General features: G+C 38.5%; 1 protein-coding gene across 1 annotated transcript; it reads left to right on the forward strand.

Moving 5' to 3' along the window:
• The first annotated feature begins 6,506 nt into the window (after positions 1–6,506).
• Positions 6,507–10,347, forward strand: LOC116655250 (unextended protein-like). The gene is made up of 3 exons (XM_044716153.1): positions 6,507–6,544; positions 9,463–9,636; positions 9,703–10,347. Exons 1-3 carry the CDS (start codon positions 6,512–6,514, stop codon positions 9,790–9,792), a joined length of 297 nt encoding a protein of 98 aa, XP_044572088.1. The 5' UTR covers positions 6,507–6,511; the 3' UTR covers positions 9,793–10,347.
• The last annotated feature ends 303 nt before the right edge of the window (positions 10,348–10,650 follow it).

Consider the following 10,650-nt stretch of genomic DNA (forward strand, 5'->3'; position numbering starts at 1 on the left):
GTCGGTGAACGTGAAAGATTGGACCCTACCAAAGAACTTGCCGTTAGCAGACCCATATTTTTACAAACCTCAGCGGATAGATATGCTAATTGGAGCTGAGTCATTTTTCGAACTGTTGTCCGTTGGCCAAATAAAACAAGGTCCGAACCATCCCATCCTTCAAAAAAAGTCTCCTTGGGTGGATAGTATCGGGAAAATATCTGGCAAATTCCTCAACTCCTCCACAGCGGTCTCTAGTCTGAATTGCCAAGAGGAAGTATTAGAGTCAATAGACAAAAACTTGAAAAAATTCTGGTCGTTGGAAGAAGTTCCATCTTCTAAAAAGATGTTGTCGCCAGAACAAGAGCTATGTGAGGAACATTATCGGAAAACTACAAGAATACTGCCTTCAGGTCGATTTGAAGTTAAACTTTCATTTAAGTCGGATCCAAGTCAAAAAGTCGGCCGACTGTCGTCGCATGCAGACGTGTTTTTTATTGTGCTCCGGGAAAAAATATTCAATAAAATCATAAAAGTGCAGTGACTGGTCTAAGAAATCTACAATAACGCGAAAAGACGCTTTTTGCGATGAAATCGCTAATGTTTATATTGAATAATTAATTAATTAATTAATATAAAACACAACTCTCAAAACTCAAACTAAATTAATCTCGACTGCAATGAGCTTAAACGACGTTCGCACACAACGTCAACGTGAGCAAGACGAGAGACGGCTCTCAGTACAAAGAAACAACGCGTACTTCTCTTTTAAAGCAACCGAAAACCATGCAAGCTCCGATCAAGCGCGGTCAATTACCCCCAAATTGACCGAATTCTTAACGTAGAGAGCGAGAGAGCGCGTTCCTGCTCCCCCTCGATACCATCGATGTCTCTGCAGCCAAAGAGTGCAGTAACTTACTTTTACACCAATCACAAATTTTGACTAATTTTTACCAAATTTTCGTATGTCTTTTCATGACAAAAGTTAATTAGAAAAGTAGTAGTAAAAGTACATATAATTGAAACTCTAATTTTAGTTGGCACAAAAAATTATATAACAATTTGGCAACTAAATATCACTTTCTGTTGAAAGCAACATACGATAAATTCGCGAAAAGGCGTCGATATTGTTTTTTCGTTGCAAGTCATTGTAAATATAATAAATAATATAAATAAATGTACTAATGTACTTAATTCGCATAGGCACGAAAACCTAAAAACTGTGCTTAGCTCGGCGGTAGAGGCAGCGAAGAAAGAAAATGAGGAAAACACGAAAAATTGATCTTGTAATTTTCCTTCGCCAATGCTGAAAGCAACACATGTATATGACTTTGAAAAGAGCAAAACGCACAAAACAACAACGGAGGAACCAGGAGCAAATAAAGGAAAACGGTGCTAAAAATAATGCAGAACTGCTTCATTGAATACTCAAAGAGGATACCGTGAGCGACGTGTTACAACAATCCGACAATTTTTTCGATCAACTTAGAAAAAAAATACCACGTTTGTTAGCATGGTATCCGCAACGGACTGAAAGGAATCCTTTTATACAATGCAAGGTACGGCCGCAAAGGTGCTAAGTCTAGGTGAAAAAATCTCCTGCGTACGATTTAGCAAATCGTGTCTACCACAGACTTTGAGCTGCTCAAACGTTACAAAAGAGACGATAAACAGCTTTTTCTTGCATCGTTGGCACTTATATAACCGAAGACAATCTAGCACCACCAGAAGATTCTAACCTACCTATTGGGCTAAGCAGCCACCAGATAGGCTATAAGAATATTGATAATTTGTTTATCTGCAGCCGGCATTTAATCTTCTCTTTTGTCTCCCAGATTCGCATGCACTTTGTTGTCATTTTGTAGCGCATGCGCTTTGGGAGCTTTGGAAGAGCTTCTGCGCCAAAGCGGTTCTTCTTCTTGTTATTTTGGGAGTTGTTATTGACGGGCCGCTATTTGTTTTATTGTGCGGAATTAGCTTAATAAATTGAATATAAACTATCGAATCTCGTCTTTAATTCGGTCGCTATCAAAACTCTGATCGCTCAACATTGGTGACCCCGACGTGATCGCGCCCGAAGTTCAATCAGTTTAATTTCCCGAGAAACTGAAAAAACTGCGGTACGAAAAACACAAAAATAAAAAAAAAAACATCTCTTGGTTGTCGATTTGCATCACTCGCACTGGAGATTTGCGGGATGGAGTCTGGATGTGGAACTACTGGATCTGCTGCCGCAAGCCGGGAAAGGATGCTGCGGAGAAGAGCAGAGGTGACGTGCCAGGAGATGGAGGCGCTGCATCATAAGGTGAAGGCTGCAGCGCGGAATGAGGATGGCACCATTATGGCGCTGGAGTCAGTGGAGAAGCGTTTGCGTGAGCGGTTCCAAGCACTCCATGAGAATCGCTGCCCACTCCACACTTCTCGACGGTGCCGGTGTCTCACCCATGCCATACAAGCCAGCCCCATCCTTACCACCGTTGCCGATGCCAACATTTAGCGGCGGCTATGTTGACTGGCCGGATTCTTCGCCCTTTTTTAAGGCGACGATTGACAGCCATCCTCACCTAACAAAAATGGAAAAGCTCCGGTGGCTCATTTCATGCCTGCGCGAGTCAGCCTTGGAGACGGTGAAAGTGCTGGAAATTACTGACGCGAACTACGATGTGGCTCTTGACCTATTGCGCAATCGGTTTAGTAATCGGCGATTAATTTTCCAGTCTCACATCAACGAGATCCTGCAGCTTCGTGTGGTCGAGCCCGGATCTGTTGCTACGTTGCGGGAGCTGTCGGATCGGTTCAATGGGCATATGCGTGCTCTCATGAGTTCCGGATCAGCTGCCGAGATCCAAGGATGCTTGCTCATCCAGATTGTCCTACAGAAGTTGGATCCTGTCACAAAAGCCAAGTGGGAAGACACTCTGGCCGGAAACAACGACAGCCTTCCGTCTTGGGAGTCCATGGCACGATTCTTGGAGCAAAGGTGCCGGACTCTTGAATGCGTCGACTTTTCTTTGGCTGCGTATCCACCAGCTAACCAAGTGGGCCGAGGGAGATCTACGAATAACCGATCGTCGTGCATGATTATCAACGCTCGTCCAGCTCTATGCGCCCTGTGTGGTGTTTTGGCGCACGCGCTTCCTACATGTCCCAGCTTCCTTGCCTTGCCACTTAGTCAACGGTACGACGAAGTGCGACGGCTGACCCGCTGCTTTGTATGTTTGGAGGATGGTCATTTTGCACGCGGATGTTCAGCTGCCCGATGTCCAAAGTGCAATCGCCGACATCATGCTTTGTTGCACCATTGCGGGCAGCTGCCCAGCTCTAACAATTCCCACCACTACGAGGTTTGGTTTCCGCCGCTGGTGTTGCCGTTGCTGCCCCGCCTTCCCAGTCAATCAACACGATCTTGACGCAGGATCGCCCTACTGAAGTGCTTCTGCCAACCGCCAATATCCTCATCGTGGTCGATCAGGTGGCCTTTCTGCCTTGCAGAGTGTTATTGGACTCTGGTTTCACAAGTTCACCTTATTTCATCGCGGCTGGGCAAGTCAACTTCAGCTTCCTCGCACCAAAAGCTGTGTAGCGGTCGCAGGTCTCGGCGGCACTGAGTTTGCTACGGATGGATCCTCCGTTAATGTGTGTGTGAAGTCTCGACTAACCACATATTGTGCGAAACCTAGAGGCGGTTATAGTGTCTCATATTGCGGACTGTCAGCCCAGCCTTAAAATTGATATTTCCAAAGTGGAAGATTCCTCACGGCGTAGCGCTGGCTGATCCCAACTTCCACAGACCGCAAGGTGTGGACCTGCTAATTGGAGCCAGCCTGTTCTTCAACCTATTGTCAGTTGGCCAAATCCAATTAGGTCACTGCCTCCCAGTTGTCCAAAATACACTATTTGGATGGGTGGTTTCTGGACGCAATGGACTATCGCGGGATGCTGGATTGCCCTATGCAGAAGGAGAAGAGGAGAAGAATCAACGTTTCCGGCCCCCCTGCACTCGTTAGGAGAACTCGACTCCCGCATTGGTCTATTGGGGGGGAGCAATGAATGGTCAAGGGTTTGGAAGAAATTGGTGTGCCTTTTTCGCCCTGTAAGTTCTTAATCTTCTTAATGAAACTACGCAACCTGTGGAATATCCCTTAAAAGATGTGTCTGCTGCCCTTCCAAAATGTTATTGAAGGCACGCCCTTCAATAGGGGGGAGGATGTTGGGCTAAGCAGCCACCAGATAGGCTAATAAGAATATTGATAATTTGTTTATCTGCAGCGGCATTTAATCTTCTCTTTTGTCTCCCAGATTCGCATGCACTTTGTTGTCATTTTGTAGCGCATGCGCTTTTGGGAGCTTTGGAAGAGCTTCTGCGCCAAGCGGTTCTTCTTCTTGTTATTTTGGGAGTTGTTATTGACGGGGCCGCTATTTGTTTTATTGTGCGGAATTAAGCTTAATAAATTGAAATAAAACTATCGAATCTCGTCTTTAATTCGGTCGCTATCAAACTCTGATCGCTCAACACTACCCTAAGATGCAAACAGTCAGTCTTACTCTCCAAAAATAGATACTATTATAGGAGAGATTACAGGAGAGAAAAATGCATTGTCGTGCCCAAGCCGTACGTACTATTTTATTGAATCATCAAATAAAAAACAATGTAGCTCTAGAGACTCTATAGAAGTTCTTCAGAAGAGATGCATCATGTGGCTCAATTAAAACCCAAAAAAAAGTATAAAGCATGGTACGTTTATGTACCTCAACTACTAATAACCCCAAAAATCGAAAGATAACATGCCTTTAATAAATTTACCTTTGAGACGAATAATCAAAACCAGGAAGATTTCGTAATTGTAGTAGACATCAAAACGTCGTTTGGAATGTTTTTGAGTGTAATCACGTGGCAAGGTTCAGTATTTCTAGAAGAGGTCACAACCCATTGGATGGCAATTAAAACATAAAAGGCTGAAGATACAATGCACTTGCACAACTTATTAAAAGTTTAATTCTCTAAACCTGTTTCCGTGTTCCTTTGAAAAAATTTCGAAAACTTGAATTAGTAAAATATGATAGATTTGGTAAATGCGTGTTTAAAAACAATAATTTTAAACCTATTACTTCTGTTATAGAAAATATGGCTTACCCAACTATAATAAATTCAGTAAAATTTTTCGGAACTTTTCTTTAAGTCCTACCTTAAACCATACATATATGGTATGATTCACTGATTTTGTATAAGATAATAAATCTTCCAGAGAAAATTTGTTGGGGAAAATATCATACAGACAATTATAAATTTATAAAATGGGAGATATTAACTTGATAGATGGAATTTTTATACCCTATCAGAGCGCATTATTGATCGATTGAAAATTGATTGAATCGTGAAATTTGTATAATATATATAATATATTCTACGCAAACTAGTCTCTCAGGTTTAAAGCTATCCAGTTGAAACTTTGCACACATCTTTCTTTTGTTTGCAGGCAGTATAAGTCGGAACGGCCCGGATCTGTCGACTATATCCTATAGCTATCATATATCTGATTGATCGGACATGCCGTAACTTTGGTGTTTTTTAAAAAATAGTCAGACTGAAAAAATCGTTCTTTAAAGTGTTTAAAAGTAGTTTAATATAACGTATAACGTATTTATTGTGGCAACCATAGTCATTATTTTTTTCTGTTCTGTTGCTCTACAATCAAATCATATGAGTTACGAGAGAATTTTGACCAAATTCTACCAACTGAAGATGATACCATACATTTTCTCAAAATACGTTCTTCAGCTTTGAAAAATAATCAGCGCAAGGCAATATAATAAACATTTTGTTTCATTTCTTTTCATATCACTGAAAAAATTTATTGTAACATTTTCAACAGAAAAAAAATATATAAAAATAAATAAATTAAAAATGAAAAATTCACATTTTGGCAAACATTTTTATAAAATTCCCATCCAAAAATCGTTTAAACGCTGACCAAGAAAACCGTACTCTTACGGCAACGAGAACTTCTAGTGAACTAAATTTATTTTCATAATTTACCATCTAAGTTTTATATGTGTATTTTTTTAGCTATAAATATTTTAGATTTATATCAATAAATCAGGTTAGGAAAAATTTTATTGTTCCAATATATACATAATTCTAAGATACGGCGACAACTCACAATTTAGTTTTACGTAACTTATTCTCAATTTATCGGAAAAAGTTGAATAATTGAATAATTTTGAAAGTATTATAATATTTGGTATTTTTTTTGTAGCACAGCTCTGCTAAAACTCGGCTCCTTTTGCTCATCAAGGAAATTCAGAGTGATGAAAATTAAAACTCATGAACCATTAATACCAGTGTGGATTGCAATAATTATAATTGTAACGTGTCTTTGCTTCTCTGCTTTATTTTCTGGTCTAACTTGGGCTTATGGCTATGGACCCGCACAGAATTAAAGGTAGTTTTTCATTTAACATAACTTAAGCTTAATCTTGAAAACAATATTTCAGATACTACGAAACACTGGTACCGAAATAGAAAAGAAATATGCGTCAAAAATTGCACCTGTTCGAGATCAAGGAATTATCTCTTGTGCAGTATTCTCTTGGGTAATGTGTTGGTTAACTCAACCTTTACCATTCTACTGGATGGCTTGACCTCTGGACTTTTTGCTGTTATATTTTCAACTTTGGCTATGTCTTTTTGGGGAAAATTACACCACAGGTAAGTAAATTAACACATTTTAGGGCTTATTTAAAAAAAAAAAAACATTACAAATGTGTTTGTGGTTTTGGAGTTGAGACCTCTCGATAGTGGAATTTATGCTATGTATAAAAATTACACAGCGAGAAATGCGCTTATAAGGGAAGCTTCAATGAAATCCTCTTTTTATACCCTTGCAGAGGGTATAACATTTTTGGTCAAAAGTGTGCAACGCAGTGAAGGAGACATCTCCGACCCTTTAAAGTATATATATTCTTAATCAGGATCACCTCCTAAGTCGATATAAGCATGTCCGTCTGTCCGTCTGACCGTCTGTCCCGTCTGTCTGTTTCTACGCAAACTAGTCTCTCAGTTTTAGAGCTATTAAGTTGAAACTTTGCACACATCCTTCTTTTGTTTGCAGGCAGTATATAAGTCGGAACGGCCGGGATCGAACGACTATATCCTATAGCTGCCATATAACTGATTGTTAGGAAATGCCATAACTTTGGTGTTTTTTAAGTTAGAGGGTTGGTACTATCCACACATGTTATATTTGACCAAAATATAGTAAATAAAAAATTTCATAAGGATCGGCCGACTATATCCTATAGCTGTTGTAGACCGATCGAATTGGCATAACTTTGTTGTTTTTTAAGTTAGAAAGATGGGACTTGGTACAGATTCTATTTTGAACAAAATAATCTTTTCTGCCGAATTTCATAAGGCCCGACTATATCATATAGCTGCCATATAACTGAACGATCGGAATTGGCATAACTTTGCTGTTTTTTAAGTTAGAAAGATGGGACTTTCTACGGATTCTATTTTGGGCAATCGAATCAGATCTGCCAAATTTCATCAGGATCGGCCAACCTATAGCCTCCATATAAATTAACGATCAGAAATGGAACAACCTTAACTGCAAGGGTTGGCTTTCCTTTCTTGTTTATCAATACTACCTGCGAGGAATGGCTCTCATGCAAAGGATGAAATTTGCGTGCTGGTCGACGATAGTCAATACCGCACAATCTCTTCTATATGCTCTTGTAGAGGATACTATAATTTTGGTCTATAAAGAGCAAAGCAGGTGAAGGAGACATCTCTGACCCAATATAGTACATATATTCTTCATCAGGGCACCTCCTGAGCTAATATAAACTTGTCCGTTTTTCTGTCTGTCTTTCTTTACGGGAACTTGTTTTAAAGCTACGGAATCTAAACATTGCACATGTCCTTCTGTCATTTGCACACAGTATATAACTCAGAACATCCTGGATTTAAAACTTTATTCGTCAGCTACCATATAACTTATTGAATTGTATTTGTTTGTCGAACATTCGGCTTGAAACGGCGGGTGACATGAATTTCAGTACTTCAGGTTGTTCTATTGATTTAACTTACTATTACAAACCTGATTTTTTGAACCTGATTCTTAATTAATTTTGTCAGCTTGCAACAATCTCTCGTTCCTCCGCGCCTTTACTATCTCAAAAGTTGAAAAAATTTGTTCGTGATAGTTCTTAAGTCATGATTCACTACTAATTTTTAATAACGCGGAATTTATGCACTCCGAGATCAATAATCAATATGAATTTTTTTTTAGGTAGATTTATCGGTCAAAAATAGTATTTAGTTTTGTTTTCAATTTTTTGATTTTTCTGCTCATGTATTCACCTATTTGATGTTTGGCTTCGAAAAAAACGTTAGTATATATGCTACGTTGAAACTTTTATTATGTATGTCGACTTGCTCGACCAGAACTTTAGAACAAAGACTTTTACCTATTCTCTTGTTCCAATTATTGAAAATTTTTAAACAGAAAGAATTCTTCCGTCTCATTGTACTTATAAAATTTATATTCTGTTTCTTACCACTTGTGGGGGAAAACAGAATCAATTATTTTTAGCTACCTTTAGATTTAGCATTACCACTTCGCAGAACTTTTTCCCTACCGGCCCTTACCTCGGAGTCTCTTATCACTGATGGGGGAAGGAAACTACATAAAATCTTAAATCTATGTAAAACTGCTCGTGGAAACGTGGAAACGTTGTTTCTGGTAGCCTAAAATTGTGCCTTGCCGCAAGAAATAAGTTTAATTTTTATGCTTATAAAGTTTAAACGCAGCCTTTAAATTTTGGGATGGGAGGTTGTTATGGTTGTAAAAAGGTGGGGTGCCTACATTTTGGGACCCCTTCTTGGAGCCCAACTTCTAAAAAATTAGGTGTTTACTATCCGCTACCTGCAACCTGTTTAGTAGCTTTAGTTCTCGTTACATCCTTCAAGTCATACTCTTTTAAATTTTGTTTTTTTAAGTTAGAGAGTTTGGGACTTTCCACACATGTTGTATTTCGAGTGGAAGTCCCAAACCTCTAACTTAAACATGACTAAAGTTGTGGCATTTTCCGAATATACCGAAGCTATAGGATATAGTCGACCGAATCCCGGCCGTTCCGACTTATATACTGCCAGCAAATAAAAGAAGATGTGTGGCAAAAGTTTTAACTCGACAGCTTTAAAACTGAAAGGCTAGTTTGCGTAGAAACAGACAAGCAGACAGACAGACTCAGGAGGTGATCCTGATCAAGAATATAGATACTTTATAGGGTCGGATATGTCTCTTTCAATGCGTTGCACACTTTTGACCAAAATTGTAATACCCCCTGCAAGCGGTATAAAAATAACTGCAAGAATGAAAAACTTGGGATGGAATTTACTTTTTTGAATCGTTTATACTATCGTAGGTACTTATAAATGTAAAATTAAATATATATTTTTTGAAATACTTATTTCAGGCTGTTTGTTCAAGGCATGGCTTGGCTATTGGGGCAAAAACCATATTAATAACAAAAACTGTAATGGCTATAACAGCACCTCTGTCATACCCTATTTCTCGTATTCTCGATAAGTTATTAGGTGAAGAAATTGGCAATGTTTATAACAGAGAACGTTTAAAAGAACTTGTTAGAGTAAGTAACCAAAATATTTTTAAAAAAGATCGCATTAATTAAAACTGTTTTAATATACTGATGTAGGTTACCAACGATGTAAATGATCTTGATAAAAACGAGGTCAACATCATATCTGGAGCTCTGGAATTACGAAAAAAACCGTCGCAGACGTAATGACTCATATAAATGATGCTTTCATGCTTTCGTTAGATGCAATTCTAGACTTTGAAACTGTATCTGATATTATGAATTCTGGGTATTCCCGTATTCCCGTCTTTGATGGGGATCGAAAAAATATTGTTACGTTACTTTACATAAAAGATTTGGCTTTTGTTGATACAGATGATAACACTCCACTGAAAACTCTTTGTGAATTTTATCAGAATCCAGTGCACTTTGTTTTTGAAGATTACACATTAGATATTATGTTTAATCAATTCAAAGAAGGAACTATAGGACATATAGCTTTTGTCCATCGCGTTAATAATGAAGGAGATGGTGATCCGTTTTATGAAACTGTCGGTTTAGTGACTTTAGAAGATGTAATCGAAGAATTAATTCAAGCGGAAATCGTTGATGAAACTGATGTTTTTGTTGATAATCGTACAAAAACCAGACGCAATCGTTACAAAAAAGCAGATTTTTCAGCGTTTGCTGAACGTCGTGAAGTGCAAGCAGTACGAATATCACCACAATTGACATTGGCTACATTTCAATATTTAAGCACTGGTAATGTAATGAATATTATAAGTTCAATTTTCAGTCCAATTTTAATAAACCAAAATAATTGAATTTAGCTGTGGATGCGTTTAAAAAAGATGTAATTTCGGAGCCCATCTTAAGAAGACTTCTCAATCAAGACGTTTTTCACAATATTAAAACGAAGGGAAAAAGTAAAGAAGATCAAAGTCTTTTTATTTTCACGCAGGGAAAAGCTGTTGATTTCTTTGTACTTATTTTGGAGGGTCGAGTGGAGGTCACAATTGGAAAGGAGGCGTTAATGTTTGAAAGTGGCCCTTTTACTTATTTTGG

This window comes from Drosophila ananassae, chromosome 3R (genome assembly GCF_017639315.1).
Source record: "Drosophila ananassae strain 14024-0371.13 chromosome 3R, ASM1763931v2, whole genome shotgun sequence".
NCBI classification, from domain to species: Eukaryota; Metazoa; Arthropoda; class Insecta; order Diptera; family Drosophilidae; genus Drosophila; species Drosophila ananassae.